The following is an 18,200-nucleotide window of genomic DNA, read 5'->3' on the forward strand; positions in this document are numbered from 1 at the left end:
CTGCGCTGTGATTGGTGGCTCAGTGATCGCCTCTCGGCGCGGAACTGTTCGTACTTAAGTGTAATTATGTACATTGTAGATCTAGACGTATTTAACTAAATCCCCCGTTTTTCGTGCAATACCCCTAGTTAAGTATTTATCCGATTAGCCGTTGTGTTAGCGTTGTATAAAGTTCGCCCGGCACTAGCTGTGAATCATCTAAAGTACTAATAGGAGCCTGTTAGTTGGTAATCTTAAGGAATTAAGCGAAGACTTTTAAATCGAAGTAGATAATATCGAATTGGTACTAAATAATTTATTGTAAATGTTGAATATCTGTAAAATTAATTGTGTCTTAACGGTTCAAAGAGCGAATCTAAATTCACTTATTATAACTGTTTACTTAACGATCGACGAAATACGAATTATTGTAATGTATAATATAAAAAAACTTTAAGTCTTTGCCTATTACTTTTAAGGAAAAAATTGTACTTATTTTCAAACGAGTTAAAAAAATATCTATTGTATATTTTAGCTATTATTTACTGTATAATTTAAAATTTGTTTATCATATTTTTATATTAAATTGAATTATCAGATTAAATCATTCCGATTCGTTTTTTTTTTTAATAAACAAGGCGTTTTTTATCTGTCGCTGTTTCTAAATAGCTTGCGTTCCACTCGCATTTTTGTAAGTCTGTAAGTGTGAGTGAGATGCATATTATTGACGAATGTTCTAGACTTTTGATTGTTTGTGTCTAACTGTTTGCCTCATTGGAAATTTCAACGAACAATTATAAATTGACCTAAATATGTAAATGCTACGTATAATAATTATGTTTGTGACATATAGATTTTAAGTAGATTCTCAATTGTATTTAATTGAATTATATAAAGTAACGAATTTATTCAACGAAATTATAACAACCTTTGACGAGTTTCTTGCCTTAGTTCGGATTAAATTATATATGTATAATATTATCGGTAATTTAATTCGAAATATTTCGGTTCAATAAACTGATTAACTTAAATACGCAAAAAATATTAAATTACAGATAATCTGCGGGATTCAGTGTACTTAAACAACGTTCTTTTGTTGTAGGTGTTAAATGAGTAGGTACTTATTTTAAATAGTAAAGTTCAAATAAATATTCATACTTAAATAATGAAAAATATATTATTTTCTTGTCTTATTTTGAATAAACTATTGCTCCTGACAAAATATTATAGCAACGACACAGAAAAGCAGAATTGCCGTCATTAAAATCATTTGCTGCTAAATTTTAAACTGCGTTTTTATATATAAAAAAGCCTATAAAATTGTTGTATACAATATAATAATAAATGACCCAATAGGTCACGTTTGAATTTAATTTCGTCAGTATCGTTGATACTCTTACATTAATTTTGTAATAAACGTACTTAATAACGTTGTAAATTCCTCCATATTATTGTTTATGACGTAGCTTCCGATATAAGACCAACTTATTCACTTGTACTTACAGTATCTATAGTATTGTAATATATTTATTAAATTGAAACGAATGATATTAAGTAATGTGAAGCATCGTAATACATAAGATTATTTCGATGAATAAACAAACTGTGTAAAATTATCCCAGTGTTTTAATACCCAGCGTTTTCGCTTACGTTGACCATCACTGAAACCCTGGGGATCATTCGGGCGCACATCTACCAGGGGCGTCGACTCCGTGGGTGCTCAAAGAGCATCAGCAATCAGCACTCTAGTATGTAATTACCTAAGCTACCTGAGCTTAAAATATGCTAGGCAAGCCGCGAGAAGCGTTCAATACCTTTTGTCGCACTGCCTGCTTGATATTTAAAAGATATATTACTATATGGTGCATACACATGAGGCAAACTTTGACGTGCAGGTTTCCTCACGATTTTTTTATTTGCCAAGTACAACAAGAATTAAGCACAGCATGAAAGTAGTGCTGCTAGACCGAAATAAATCCCTCACACATATGATTCACGTGTATCAACTTGGTTATCTGTTCTTTTAAATGAGACATCAAGTGGCATATCCATCAATAGAGAAGTCTAACGTTCCTCGCTGGTGTACTTTAATTATGTTAATTCATCAATATTATCATTTAAGTCAAGTATATATATGTTCTTAGTAATGAAAGATAACATAACTCGACTTAGATTTTTTTAATATCTAATAGAAGAACGCAGTCATGATCACTTTTCACCACATGTAGATAATGAATGGTGGATATATTAATAATTTCATTCATCACCAAGCATTCTTTGTGTGTTAACAGTTCAAAAAAATAAGTAATTGTTATACAATTGTATGGCCTATTCCCATGGAAGTAGGAAAAAAGATAAACAAAACTAGATATACGTATTATTGTACGTATTGCTAATAACATCACTACTTAAAGTTTATTCACCATATATTTTTATTTATAAAACGTCTTGTGTATTATTTTTATGTATTAAATTAACTTTTATATCCCATTGTGTCAATTTGCTGTCAAATGTTGTTTATTTGATTTTTCTCCTCTTATGGTTGGAATGAAGTATAGTTTAATTACTTCAAAGCCTTATATTACTTTACTTATATCGTATATGAAAAAAAGTTTCTTTACAAATCATGACAGCGTGGAATGGCAAGAATAACAATAGCAGAACTATCGATACTCATTTTTGAGTAAATTATTTCGTGATTAATGTCTGTAAATGAAAGGAAATATAAATAAAACAAGTTTTTTAACGAGAACATGTAAATAGCACATTTTTGCTCAAACGTCCGCGAAAATACAATCACAATGCAATGTATAATTAACACATATTCTTAAAACTATTCTACTATGACACTATTCATCATGGTTGCCGAAATACATGTCAGTTTTGGCGCCATATTGGCACTACTTTTGTTTCATCCGTTTATCTTGGTGTAAGGCAAAGGCATAACAAATACATTATATTTAAAAATAACTTTATATATATGTCTTTATCTATTTACTACACTATTCTGTAAATATTACTGAATCTACATATAACATAGTGGTTTACAATTAATGACAAATTTTGAAAACGTACTTTTTTAGTTTATTATTACAGTTATTAGAAATGGGATATTTACCATGTTTTTTTATTTTTTTCTCGATATTTCGACATTATCTACGAAGGTCTTGTTCACGAGCCAGTCTCGAAAATATCCTGTATTTAATCTGTTATAATAAAAATAACCATGTTCATTAAAAAAACTTTTTACTTTAATATGAGGTATCGCTTATCTAATAAAACATTGTTTTATTATGTTTATATTCGGCGGGTACTCAGATAACAATGTACAGCTAAACTATACTTTATAGTGTATAAGGAAAAAATATTTACTTATGCTTATTTTTAAAGAAATAAGCGATCTTTATTATAAAAAACATTTACCATAAAATTGTTACTTTAAGCACATTTAATTTAAAAACATACGTCTATAGATTCAAGATAATGGGATGACTACAATACATCAAGCATAAGAAATCCTTAAAATTAATCATAAAAATGTATCAAAATATTTTTGGCATTTTTTTTAAACATTAAAAACATAATATCATTGACCAATAAAGCACATATATGTATATAAGGCAAAATTTTCAATATAGTCGTAGGTATAAATTGTATACATATTATTGTCACATAGTGAAGCTGTTTTGAAAATATAGTTTTAGTGTAAAAGCATCAAAATGTATCACAAACAACATTGAACACGACACTGAGCGACTGCACGCACACCACAACAAATCTTACTTACATACTAGCAGATATATAGATATATAACCGCTTGGTGTATCTGTTGAGATTAGTAGACTTCGACACTTGTCGGAACATCAGGAAAGTTGGCACATATATTAATGTTGTTGTCTTAAATTTTCGCGATTATTACACATTTAAATAAAACTAGTTTTAACGGATTTTAATCGCGTATATTAATTATTTTGGACATCCCGACGTTTCGAGCACTTTACAGCGTTCGTGGTCACGGGTAGACTGATTATTCTATATAATATATTTTATACAATAGTTTTATTTAAATATATTAATGTTTTCATTGCGTTGTTTATTCTATCCATGTTAGTGTAAGTCTCTACCAGATGGCGCTGACATTTTTACATTAATTGATTCGTTAGTCTCACTTGTTTATATAGTTTCACTTATACGACGTCAGGTATTTATGTTGCACTTATCTATTGAGTCGAAACTATAATTTATTTATTTATTTAATAAGTACACTAACAATATACATATTAATTGATGGCTTACACAACATCCAAAAAAAGAAAAACAACTTCTGATATGTACATCGATTACAAGTGTACATAACATTCATAGTGTATCGTGTCAACATATTTGTTTAAAGTTGAAAATAAAACATATTATACAATTAAAAAAAAAAATGACCTATGCTATCGTCGTTTATAAACGTAATAACTATAACTAAATAATATAACAGAAAAAAAAAGAAAAAAAAATAACAGGAATGTAACGCACTATTTAGCTAATAAAAAGTAATCCATGAGCTTTTTTTTAAAAGCAATGAAGCTATCATGAAAGATGTCAATGCCATGTATAACTTTTGTCAATTCATTATGTCGAGCACATATGCGCACTATCGGAGCCATTTTTCCAAGACGAGTTTTCGTGATAGGAGTATGGAATATTTTTGTTATGTAACTTCGGGGATGTTTGCGAGGAACAGTAAGAGATATTCGATGTAAATGGTCGCAGCACTTAACCTTGTTGTGTATAATTTTATGCAAAAAACATTGATCGAGAATATCCCGCCTATTTCGAAGAGACATTAATTTATATTCAGAAATAATATAATTTATATTTATAATAGATCTGTTATACTTTTTTAAAATGAAAATAATTTTAAAAAAATATTCTAATTTATATATTTTTTTGCTGTCTTTACCCAATTATAATGTATCGTAGAGCGGTGCCTTCGAGACTGAAGATGCTTAAAAAAGTTTGTGACGCACGATAGACGTTATTTTAATTTACTAATTTAATATATTATGTACGTACAAAAGTGTTTACGGTATGGTATTACTAAAATAGGTTTCCAACAATTTTGCCAACTTTATAAATATGATTTCCTCCGATTTCTCTGCTACGATGACGAGAGTTGGTCTCTATAGTTACGATTAATATTATTCTGCATAAATATTTTAATCGAAAAATTTTCTACAAAATTAAATGTATATAAAAAAAATATTCTGTGTATATAAAACATTTAAAATACTCTCATTTCACATAAGATATAACTTAAAAATGTATACATATACTGTAATCAATCGTTAATAAAGAGTACGTATCTGCATTTTTATCTCATTGATCTAAATATAAGCGTGAGTCTGTTTTGTTTTTTATGTTATGTACAATAAAGCGCATTTGTACTTCAAGCCTTTGCTGAGTTGTACTTTCGACTGTTTTATTTTGTACGAACAGAATCAACTTAATAAAATAATATCCAAGCGCATACATTACGCACGTTATAACACATATAAAAATATAGCCCAAAACGTCAATATATCTAATTCACATAAAACAACAACGGCGGTACTTTTTTTAATTGTTGAAGTTATTTCAATATTATTTAAAGATAAATCATTAACTTTCAACATTAGTGAGTGCCGCCGATTACCAACAATTCTACCACCAAATAGAAATTTTCGTCATTCTTGTGTTTTGCTATAGGCACGAGGGTTATATTTAAAAGATATACCAAAACAGATACCCTTGGGTTCACCTGAGCAGGAATACTAATATATATGAACTAATTACATCGTCATTATACCCAACGATGGTAGAATATATCGCTTGTAATGTTTTATGAGTAGATTTACGTGACTTCCACCCAAATGGGTTGCCATGAGCGATATAAAAGTACATTTTTACCATGACAATGGTACTCTTGGGGGGTATTTACCAACTTTGTCAATCTTGGCAGTGGAACTAGTCACTAATTAATATATAATTTGAAGCGCGTTAAAGTTATAATTTAAGATACACTATTATAATCATAATATATCGTTAAGCTGCAAGCCAGGCACTATAGCAAGCACGTTATATATATTAAACATATAAGTACGTCCGTCTGTCACGAGTAAGTCCACGGGCCGATTTCCTATCCATTCATACTCTCGATAATATATTTACCATATTTTTGCGATTTGTTACAACAGCCATATTAACTTACGGGTAATAATAGTATTTGAGAACATAAAATTGTAGAGAATATTGGAAAGGATTGCTGATGTAATTATTTTGTAAGAGGTTCCGCTTTTCGCTTTTCGTTCACAATCGTAAAATATTTAAAAGATATTATCTATGTTTCCCATCACTGCAATAACTCACATCGATTAAAATAAGTATAATTTAAAAACAAGTTTGTTTAAATTCAACCCTCTGACTATACCAATATTACCATATAAAATTTAAAAAAACAACCTTTAACCGTTTTTTTTTTCAAACATAAATGGAAAGTATACTCAACCCTCACCAACAAAAATATATTATTTCGAAATCGGTTCATAATTGACCAACAAAAACGTATTGATACAGTAGTCGTAGTCGTTACTCGAGAGAAATGTACAGTCAGAATAAGAAGAGGTTCGTCACCTTAAGGTCTATTTTCGTGTGCTCAGTGCGAGCGATAATCTGCTTTACCGATTGAGAATGACATTGCGACGCAATGATTTGATGTTTAGATTCAAAAGTTACTAAGATCTTAAGACTTGATAAAGGAATTGATTTGATAACTGACAAAGGCTTTTTTACTCTGACTGTACCTTGAGTTTTTAGAGAATTAACACAGATATTCGAAATATAATTATTTATAAATATTATATAAAAAAAAATGCAATCGAGGCGTTCACTAACATACATATAACATATTTTATACATCATCACTTAAAATATACAACAGGAACAAAGCAAAGGGCATACGGACGAATACAGATTCAATAAATCTTTTCCTGTAATATTATAAATAGAATCAACAATATAAATTAACACACCCACACATATCCATCATAATATATAACAATCACATATACAAATATATAGTCTGTTAATACGAGTAGCTGCTGAAATCCTAGTCCTATTTTAAAATGCAATATAGCGTCTGTTCAGACCATATATATAAGACCTTACGACATTCATAAGTTTGAGGCGAACATCCACTACGAGTAAGTATATAAATATATTAATTAATATTGTTATAAAATAGATGCTTTGTGCGTGAGTCGAGTGAGGTATAGAACCTATTCGCCCCCCCCCCCCCTAAAAACCTAGTGACGACCTCTGTCGCCTTACGGACAGAGCTGCCTCTTTATTATGTATGTATCGGACTCATTAGAGCAGTACACATATATATTAGTCTTATGACATTATCATAAATTTTATTTCATCTGGCATCTCTAGTTAAGTCTATGGCTCTTACCGCTGCAGTTAGCATTTCATTTGACCTTGAACATCTCAAATGGGACTTACTTGTTTGTAAATACTACTCTTATATAGTAAACTATTAAATAAAATTTTCAGATTATCCGAAACATTTGTCTCTCTTTACGATTCTTATCTGCGTAGTTATGTTGAGTGAACAGATTTTTTACGACCTGTTGTAAAAAATATCCTTTAAAAACGAGTTGTTTTTATACGCGAGTGTTTTACGCTGTAAGATAATTATGAAATCAGATTATTTGCCGGTTAGTCCGATTAATCGCGATTGTGGTAGGACTCAGATTTTTGTGGCCCTTCCATATCCTCGGCGCTCTTCAGCATCAGGTAGTAGCTGTTCACGCACAGAATGCAGTAGGCAAGAAGACCTGGAAAATATAAAGAAATAAATAAAACACGTAGCAAAAACACATATGAAAGTGGTTTATAGTCTGTGGTAGAGCTGTCAACGTCATCATAGGAGTGCTGCAATATAAGGTCCCCACTGAAGGACACTGGAGACAAGAAGGAGGAAGCCTTCGTCGTGTTGTGACAGCGACGAGGGACTTTGTACCCTCGTCCCTCGGGAAACCCTCAAGTCCGGGGCCCGGGCAAAGAGATGGAAACGGTACTGCTGGTTTTTTACAGTAAATATTCCGGTTACCGATAAGTTCCACATACCTCACTTCATGAGACGGTGAAACCGCGTTATTGCGTTTTTTAAACAAATAAAATAAGAGCTGACAAATGTCGAAACCATTTGGTGGTAGAGCATTAGATAGACGAGTGGGGAAATCGTATAAGCAGAGAACAGATAAAGCAGCGCCCACACCCGCGCTCGCTAGTCTGCTCGAGTGCCAACGGGTCAACATCTCGGCAACGTCAGTCTATTCGTTAGGATTTTTGTTAGCTCGTTTTGGAAATTATTTTCTTTTTTTTTGTGGGTTGTAATAATTTTTAATGCAAAAAAAAACTTCTGGTCTTATTTCTTAGCGGTAGGGATTTGTGCAAGCCCGTCTGGGTAGGTACCACCCACTCACCTGTTATTCTACCGCCAAATAACAGTACTCAATATTGTTGTGTTCCGGTTTGAAGGGTGAGTGAGCCAGTGTAACTACAGGCACAAGGGACGTAACATCTTAGTTCCCAAGGCTGGTGGCGCATTGACGATGTAAGGAATAGTTAAGATTTCTTACAACGTCATTGTCTATGGGTGATGGTGACTACTTCCCATCAGGTGGCCCATATGCTCGTCCGCCAACCTATTCCATAAAAACAAAAAAAAACATTGTTTCTGAAAGATGGGCGAGCGTGATAGTGTCTTTATTCGCACCGAGATTTGACACCTTAGATTAGATATAACAGTGCCGTGCGGACCGATGGTGATAACAGATTACTGACGCAGTCGCTCGCTCCTGCTTCAGCGGTTATTAATAAGAACGTCTGTCAAATTCTGATTAATTTGTTTTATCAATTGTAACGATCAGAATTTGAATATTGTAGAGATCTAATCGCGGGTAAACCGCGCAGGCGCGTGCGTGCGAGATTGTGTGTGTGTAATGTGATTGTAACTTTTAAATGTTGAAAAAGTGTAGCTACTGAGTTTCCTGCCGGTTCTTCTCGGTAGAATCTACTTTCCGAACCGGTGGTAGCTTCACTCAACTGTTAAATGACGATTCAAAAGTGCTCGTAAAAGCCTACCTGAATAAAGTTTATTTTGACTTTGTGCGTGAGGCGACTGAGAGTAGAGATAGCAAAACATTGCGATCTTTTAATTTGAATGTGGAGTGCCGAGTCGTCATGAGTGAATTATTTTACATAAAAAAGGGAACAAGATAATTCTAAGGAAAAACAACTACTAAGTACTTGAAGTCTTCGTGCGTAAAACATATTTAAGTACAAATACACATATTTACATATCCCCGAACATAAACCCAAACAGCAACCACTCATCATGACTCCCGAACAAATAATTATAAGTAAATTAATGACGTAACTCACCAAAGAACACGACTCCCTCGAGGAAAGACAGGAATATGTGCGAACCGCTTGCGGAGAACCCGAAGGTCATCGACACCACGACGTAGAGCAGTGAGACCACGAATAGCGCCGACATGACCCACACCCAGCCGCGCAGCGCCGCCGTGTGACGCTGGAAACGTATCCCACTAGTGATCGCCCACGACTTCGCTCGCGTATAGTTAAATAAATAAATAAATATAAATATGAGACAACATTGGTGGTGGTAGGGCTTTGTGCGAGCCCGTCTGGGTAGGTACCACCCACTCATCAGTTATTCTACCGCCAAATAACAGTACTCAGTATTGTTGTGTTCCGGTTTGAAGGGTGAGTGAGCCAGTGTAACTGCAGGCACAAGGGACATAACATCTTAGTTCCCAAGGTTAGTGGCGCAGTGACGATGTAAGGAATAGTTAATATTTCTCACAGCGTCATTGTCTATGGGTGATGGTGACCACTTACCATCAGGTGGCCCATATGCTCGTCCGCCAACCATAAAAAAAAAAAAAAAAACATCACATACATTACTCTGATCCCAATGTATGTAGCTGAAGCACTTGTGGTATGGAAATCAGAAGTAACGACGGTACCACAAACACCCAGACCCAAGACAACATAGAAAATTAATGATAATCTACATCGACTCGGCCGGGAATCGAACCCGGGACCTCGGAGTGGGGTACCCATGAAAACCGGTGTACACGCCACTCGACCACGGAGGTCGTATAGTTGTCACATGTTAACCAAGAAAAGTAGTGCATAACCTTTCTTGGAGTTCAAGATTGCTTCACACCAAAATGCATCGAATTCGGTTCAACGGTTTGGTCGTCAAAGAGCGATAAGACAGACAGTTACATTCACATTTATAATATTAAACAGCTATCATACACAGAGACAAAAACTCTTTGACTTTTGTTTTTCTAAGAAGCATCTTTTATCTGAAAAACATTAATATCTTTTGAGGACTATATCTGACAAAAAAATTAAAAGACTTCAGTGTTACCGTAAAGACAGCAAAGAGCAGGGTGGCAGCCAGCAACACATGGACGACGGTGAACACCGCCACGCCCACGGATATCTTGTACCAAGTGGTGTAGATGTGGTCGCCGGCGTCGTCGATGGTGCCGGTCAGAGCGCGCAGGCTCTCCGCATACAGCGAGCAGAGAATCATCAGAGAGAACGACGCGATCTGGAAGTCGGTAACTACATATTTGAGGAGCTAAGATTGAAAACATCAATCTTAACCAAAGTCAAACTTTAATATGGTCGTTGCTATTTCATACCATACTTGGCAGTGAAGAAACATGGACGTATCCTAAGAACATCTTTCATTTACATTTCTTAACTTTTTATAATTGAAGTCGCTATATTCGGTAGTCAGCTGTTCAGTTCAAACTGGTTTCAAACTGTGTATAGTCTTACTTTGTCTATACCCGTTAGTCTAATATCAGAAATAGGAACTATTACCATAACGAAACACCTTCAGAGACATTTGAAAAAAAAGAAAGCGCAATTATTGATACTAAGAACAAAAATAAAAACATAGTTACTGTTATAATTAAACTAAATCAACGAATAATTAATTATTACACTGAAAACATGATTTAAAAAAAATTAACTACTTGTCATCGATTTTTCTAGGTATAATCCTCATTTCGAATCGTTGGTAACAAAGTCGCTCACCGCTGTGTGTCCCTATGTACATAGGGCTATACTTCAAATTTCACAACGGATTTTGATGCGTTTTTTTAATAGATAGAGTGATTCGATAGGAATGTTTTGATATATAATACATGGACAATATAGATACACAAAAAAAAAAGAAAAAATCTGTAGTATATTTAGTACTAAAAAAGTCATAATTTTAAAATAAATTTATTGACTTTTAAATCGTCAAACGAGATTGCCATAATAACCCACTTGCGTCTAAAGAAACCTGCTCAAGATGGGTACGAACAAATGACACGTAAAAAATAAAACAATTAACATCTAACTCGAGAGTAACCAGCTGAATAATTTATGCTGTCAGCAGCAGATCTAGTTCCACTGTATATTGTTATTTAGTTTTTTGTATGATTTTACAAGTTTCTATTTTAGAGGAAGCGTCTATTCTATTCTTTGTTCTCTTTTGACTTTCATTTTTCTTTCTTCAACGTATACTTAGCTTTAAATAGAAAAAAAGCGAGATGAAGGTAAATACCTACATACATAATACTAGAACGGTGTGAAAGATGCTATTTGAGAATAATTAATTAGTCCGTCGAACATAAAACTTAAATAAATTAAGTCCTAATTGAATTAGACCATCAAGATCAATTTTAAGTACTACTCACTGCGCTACTACTGAGTTTTTGTGCGATAAACAAAAAAAAAAAGAATTTACAGACCTGACTCTGGTTATGAATCTAGGACACCGGGGCAATTAGACAGTAAAACTTACCAAGTGTATGTATCCGATGACCTTTGTGCCGGATTCGAGTCCAAGGCACCAACAGAACGATGTGATGTGTGGAAGACCCATCCTCGCACCCTCGCTTTTAAGCTCTCTGTAAATATAAAATAAGTAGAATCTTACTAATGATGATAATATCACGGCAGCCATCCTTAACAGGGGCTAGTCATTTGCACGTGGAAATAAAAAGTGCAGTGCTTGTGCAAACACGAGTGCACTTTTTATTCCTTGTCTATCCTCCCTAAATAAGCCCATCCTCAAAAATACCGTCTAAATTCAACTGAAACAATTAGACTGATTCTAATAAAATTTGGAACAGATTTCATATGTCTTTGAATATGTCAAGTAATCCTTCCTCATATCATTTTATTAAACAATATCGGTAATAACTGCTGGTTGAGAAAAACATTAAAAAAAAGGAAAGTATATCTAGAATAGAACTTACTGATCCACGACTGCCTTCATCCTGGACACGATCGATAATAAACGGTATCATACTCTAGTTAGCCCAGTCAGGAGCAACAATAAAGGCCCAGTTTTTTTCGCACAAACGACCTACGCGATATAAATAGTAATATGTCTAAATTGTGAACTTATAGCGATGTGATACATTCTATCTACCAGGGATGTTACCGAGCTCCGTTATCATAACCGAAACTAACGGATATGCGAAATTAAAATCTATCCGTAACCGAAAACGATAAAAAAAATATGATTTTTTTGCACTAAAGCGATTTGTTTTAATAAATAATACTATATTTGACGACCTCCATGGTCGAGTGGTGTGTACACCGATTTTCATGGGTACGCCACTCTGAGGTCCCGGGTTCAATTCCTGGCCGAGTCGATGTAGATTACCATTAGTTTTCTATGTTGTCTTGGGTCTGGGTGTTTGTGGTACCGTCGTTACTTCTGATTTCCATTTCACAAGTGCTTCAGCTACTTACATTGGGATTAGAGTAATGTATGTGATGTTGTCTCATTGTCTCATATAAATAGCCTACAAATAAGGTCGAATTGATATTTTGTAATTATTTTAATTGCAATTTCTACCTAATCTAATACCCGTAACTGAAACTATACCCCAAAACATTCCACGTATCTGCTCGGTCAGCACAGTCCATTGCTGGACATAAGCCTTTCCCAAGGTCTTAAACAAATCTCTTCATTTTTTAATGCCAGGGTCCGAACTATTTTACTTTTTACTTTAGTTCATTTTATCAATAGATAGCTTATTTTCTTTAATCTATACACAGTATATTAAAAGTCTTAAGAATTTGTTGGAATATTTAAACGCTCTAATATTGATTTATCAGTTCCTATGGCTCATTCATTGAAAAAGCAGCTGTAGTATAACATTACGCTAAGACCAACGGAGAAGAATGCTTGTATTGATTTTATCAATAATAGGAGATTAATTGAAAGATCACTTCGTTGCTTGTAACTTGTACCACAACACAGTACGTATTGTATCTTCAAAGACAGTGGACTCCTCAAGGACACTCAACACTTATCCTTATTAATTATAATTACACTTGCAAGGTACATGTTTATTGCATGCACTAGAAATATATTTTCATATGTCCTTATATAATAAGACATATCTGATTATATAATTACAGTACAATTGCTAAATTAAATAATATAATCATTCGATCTATTATTAGTAACACTAGTTGATACAAATAATTATTGTTGATAATGGAACTTCAAGGGTTCCTTGATAAAGACTAAGATTTAAATAAGATAATTAATAGATTCCTAACTTAGCTCCACTTTGAAAAAATTTTTTTTTTCCTTTGTGCACAGCAGCAGTACTCAGTGTTGTTTTGTTTCAGTTTGAAGGGTGAGTGAGCCAGTGTAACTAATAACATCTTAGTTTCCAAGGTTGCCACTTTGGCATCAGTCTATGTGCAGTAGTGACCACTCACCATCAGGTGTCCTATTTGCCGGCCTACTTATATCTTAAAAAAAAGAATAAATAACATAAACTTTCTCAAGTTTCTCTGCCTTAGAAAATATTTCTTTTATTATATTTTATATAATAGCTAGGCAAAGCATATGCTTATATACTATTGGGGATATCCCCAATAGTAAGTGATCATCACCGTATATAGATATAGGAACCATTTGTTACAAATGTATGGAACAAAATTATAATTATTCTCATATAATAAATAAATGACTATAAATTTGGAGGTATGATTAAAATTACTGAACTATGCCAATAATTAACCTTATTTATATAGCAGAGATGCAGCATCTACGGTGTAGATAAAAATAATAATCCCCTCTCTCATGGATATCACCATAAAGTTATTAATTTGGGTTACACTTGCTGACAAGAAATGTTCAATCTTAATGCAGTTTGTATACTCAAAAAAATATATTAAACATTAAAATATGTCATCGTTTTTTTAAACTATTTTATAATCTCCACATTTCATTTTATTTATATTTTATATTGCTTTAAATTTTATTAATATTAGATGCCTACAATCATATCTGTAATGCACTTGAGTAGCTAACTACTTCAAATATAAATGTTCTTTCTTGATTGTGTTTTAATATGCTTTACTCAACAAAATGAGTTAACACATTAATTAAATATTTAAATTAACGTCAATGTCATAGCTTTGACTTAAGATATCAAGAACCTTGTATTGTCAGTATTTATAGAGAAATTTATTCAGTAATATCAAGTGAGACTTTCCACTGATAATATTATGTACATATATTTCACTTCTAACAAAAAAACATATCAAGCTCAAAACAACAGCCCCTTGTCATATAAGACTAGACAAATAGATCTTCTCATACAGTCTCTCCTTGTTATTAAAGGAGTGTCAGCATTCACATATTTGTATGAACAGAGTCAGATTTAAAGGTCTGGAGGCCCTGGGGCCACAAAGCAGTGGAGGCCCTAGACCAACAGGAGCGTGGAGATCCTAATAATAATATCATGGATTAATGGATTAGCTTAAGGTTTTATTAATTTCAATCAGTAAGTATTTCTTGATTGGTATCGGTAACTTTTTAAATATTAAGTAGTAAGATTATTATAATTTGATTATATCTCGGTGTTTGTTAACTCACTGAAAACTTTTGTGGCCCCCACTTATGTGGAGGCCCTAGGTCAATTGCCCGGGTTGCCCTTCCCTAAATCCGGCCCTGTGTATGAATGCATAAGTGTGTGTTTATATGAGTATTTAGTCCCGTACAACATATTTTGACAAGCATTGGAAGCTATATGATTAAATCTAAAAAATACTATATAAAAATATTATATGTAAATTCACAACAGTTATATAGAACACATGTTGCATTTGGCAATCATCAAAACAGTTGGTACATAACAACATTGATATACCTTTACTTTTCAATCAATTCTGTATATTTATGATACATAACACTGTTTATAAAAACCTACTTGGTTAAAGTATATTTTTATATGATTATTTATTATTATGTATGATTCACTAAGTCTGTAAAAGTATGTAAAATTGTGTTTTTATGGTTTTTAAAAGAATAAAATCTTTATTTACCTTTAATATATATATAATGTGTAACATGTGTGTGATATTTAACCTTTGGCTTTGTAGATACAAGATAATTAATAAATATATTAGGAAAAATCATTTTGAAGAGGCCACTGAAAAGTAAGTTGTCACCTCGGTCCAATGGACTGACACTAACAACCTCCGTGCTGTTACACTAGGTCACTAACATTTCAAACCAGATACAGTAATTTTTGTGTTTATTCTTTTTCTTGTCAAATGAATGTAAAACATTGATTTACTGACTTATTGAATCATACATATGAAATAATTGTTATGAAACAAAAAATAAACTTTTAAATGACTTCTACTTACCTAGTTTTGTTTAAATTGTTTTAGTTATAGGGCTGTGTAGAAGTTACTGTAGTTTTACTTACATTGGATATTTTTTTTAATTTTACATGCTTTTTATTTTGTCTATCACATTGGTTAATTTCTATAACTGCTTTAGTCTATCCTGCTTGTATTTTAAGTAGTTAAAAACCTTTCAAACAATAGAATAATTAATTAGTATTTTTACACAAACAGTTTGGCTTAAAAATATGAATATATAATAGTCAAACATCTTTTGTTTTTTTTTTTACATTCTATGCATATTATGCATATGCTAATTATTTCTTTAATATATAAACATAACCTCATATATTTTTTAATATCATTATATTGAAGTTATTTTAAATATTCATAATGATTATTTAATAATTCAAATATGAATAGTATTTATTATTTCTACAGTTTAATCATTGTATATGTATCAATAGTTAGTCTAAATAATGCTTTTTTCATTTTGTCACATTCCATATAATAATGAATTTAATTTATTTTATTTTTAATATATTTATAACCAGCCTCGTAAGAAATTGCATACTTCATAAATTATGTGCTACTTTGTACAAATCGAGAATTTTTTACCTATTCAAGTATAAACAATTGAAAATAATTTATTTATAAATATGAGGTTTTACTTAAAACTATGCATTTAATTAAGTATTCTAAGCACGCAGTCCCAAGTTTGCAGACACAAATTTCGTCGTAACGTGTACCAAATCGCGACACTGCACAAATAGATAATTTAAATAGACAATATAATGGTTATATACGTGTATAATATTTACCTTTTTAAATAAAATTGATGGGCACCAAACACAACACTACCTACTTTAATGATTGCTCTAATTTTACAATACAATAAGGCACCGTATTTTTATTTAGCCCAGACCGGTTCTTAATACTTAACGTAATACCAATATATCATAACAACGAGACTAATTGATAATTACTGCAACAATGATAGTCGCCACCCCGCTTGACTTTGCTAAACTAAAACCTAAATTCTAAATGTAGATTTCAAAATTGTTGTTATTGAGATAAAATTGTTTAGAGAGAAACAACATATGAATTAACGCAGAAAGAAAAGGAACGCAATATTCATATGACGTCATACTTCAGATTGTCATGACGTCATTCGGCAAATGCGTTCGGGTTCGCGCAGAATGGTTTTTACACGTGATAGTTGGACTAAGCAATAATTTTTGTCTTTGGGTAAAACTGGAGAGCAGACAGAACGTTTCCTTGTGAATGATTTCCTTGACATGAACGATAAACCGTTTCTTAGAACTCTATAATTTGTTATGATTAAATTCCAATCAAGATTATTTATTAAATAATTATGTATTTACGTCCTAAAACAAGGTGTATTTTTTTTCAAATATAAGTTAATTTGGAATGATATTTTGAAAACTTAAAACGTACCTACATTTTAAAGTTTTCTTTAGTACAGATATAGATGATTTATCTACTGTTAAATGTAGTGTTGATAAAACATATTTAAGTCAACTATGGTATTTAACTTTTTAAATTAGATCTAGCTCCATGGCTAAATTCAAGTTGGTTGGTGTTACACATTACATTTATTTATTACAGAGAAAAAGAGAACGAGTTGAATGTTTTTGGCAAACGTTATATCGCGAAGTAGTGTACTTCCGCTTTTTAAAGATGTTATTTTAGATAGTACGGCTATAGACCGAACATAGATACTTTAATTTTACACTAATGAATTTCTAGAGTCGATATGGCCCAGTGGTAAAAACGCGTGCATCTTAATCGATGATTGCGAGTTCAAACCCAGGCAAGCACCGCTTCATGCCGTCCTCAGCGGTGAAGAAAAACATCGTGAGGAAACCTGCATGTGACAAATTTCATAGAAATTCTGCCACATGTGTATTCCACCAACCCGCATTGGAACAGCGTGTTGGAATATGTTCCAAACCTTCTCCTCAAAGGGAGGAGGAGGCCTTTAGCCCAGCAGTGGGAATTTACAGGCTGTTGTTGTTGTTGTGAATTTCTAGTTGACTGCACACCTTGGGAATGAGATAATCGCCTCCAGGCTGTTTCAAATAACAAAAACATGTTTGAATTATTTTTATAAATATATATTGTGTATGTAACATGATATGGAAAAAGAATAGATCCCGCTGAGTTTCTTTCGCTGAGGTTCTTCTCAGGTCTGAGGTGTTAAATTCCGAACCGTTGGTAGATTTTTGACTATCACTAAGAAAGTGTAATCACTTCTATTTTGTACAAAGATTTTTGACTTTAAATGCGTTACATATATTTTTGGAAAATTGACCTCTTCGCGCTTTTGTGGCGAACGCTGTCAAAATTACAATCACACTGATAAAACTTTCTATATGATTCATATGTAGGTTATACAC

At 32.6% G+C, this 18,200-nt stretch overlaps 1 protein-coding gene across 2 annotated transcripts; it reads right to left on the reverse strand.

Moving 5' to 3' along the window:
* Positions 1–7,660: 7,660 nt before the first annotated feature.
* Positions 7,661–17,134, reverse strand: LOC124535658. 2 transcript variants are annotated; one of them, XM_047111943.1, is made up of 5 exons: positions 12,375–12,496; positions 11,918–12,023; positions 10,481–10,666; positions 9,460–9,610; positions 7,661–7,847 (listed from the first exon to the last, which is right to left on the reverse strand). In XM_047111943.1, exons 1-5 carry the CDS (start codon positions 12,392–12,394, stop codon positions 7,738–7,740), a joined length of 573 nt encoding a protein of 190 aa, XP_046967899.1. In that variant the 5' UTR covers positions 12,395–12,496; the 3' UTR covers positions 7,661–7,737. The 2 variants fall into 2 exon arrangements, with proteins under 2 accessions (XP_046967899.1, XP_046967900.1); XM_047111944.1 differs by lacking the exon at positions 12,375–12,496 and adding an exon at positions 16,602–17,134 and having other exon boundaries at positions 7,662–7,847.
* Between the last annotated feature and the right edge of the window lie 1,066 nt (positions 17,135–18,200).

Source organism: Vanessa cardui, chromosome 15 (assembly GCF_905220365.1).
Source record: "Vanessa cardui chromosome 15, ilVanCard2.1, whole genome shotgun sequence".
NCBI classification, from domain to species: Eukaryota; Metazoa; Arthropoda; class Insecta; order Lepidoptera; family Nymphalidae; genus Vanessa; species Vanessa cardui.

Coding starts and splice junctions, on each gene's coding strand:
- LOC124535658 (XM_047111943.1), bottom strand. CDS start 12,394: ATGAAGGCAGTCGTGGATCA. Junction 12,024..12,374: donor ATGAAGGCAGTCGTGGATCA/GTAAGTTCTATT, acceptor TTATATTTACAG/AGAGCTTAAAAGCGAGGGTG. Junction 10,667..11,917: donor TCATCGGATACATACACTTG/GTAAGTTTTACT, acceptor ACCGACTTCCAG/ATCGCGTCGTTCTCTCTGAT.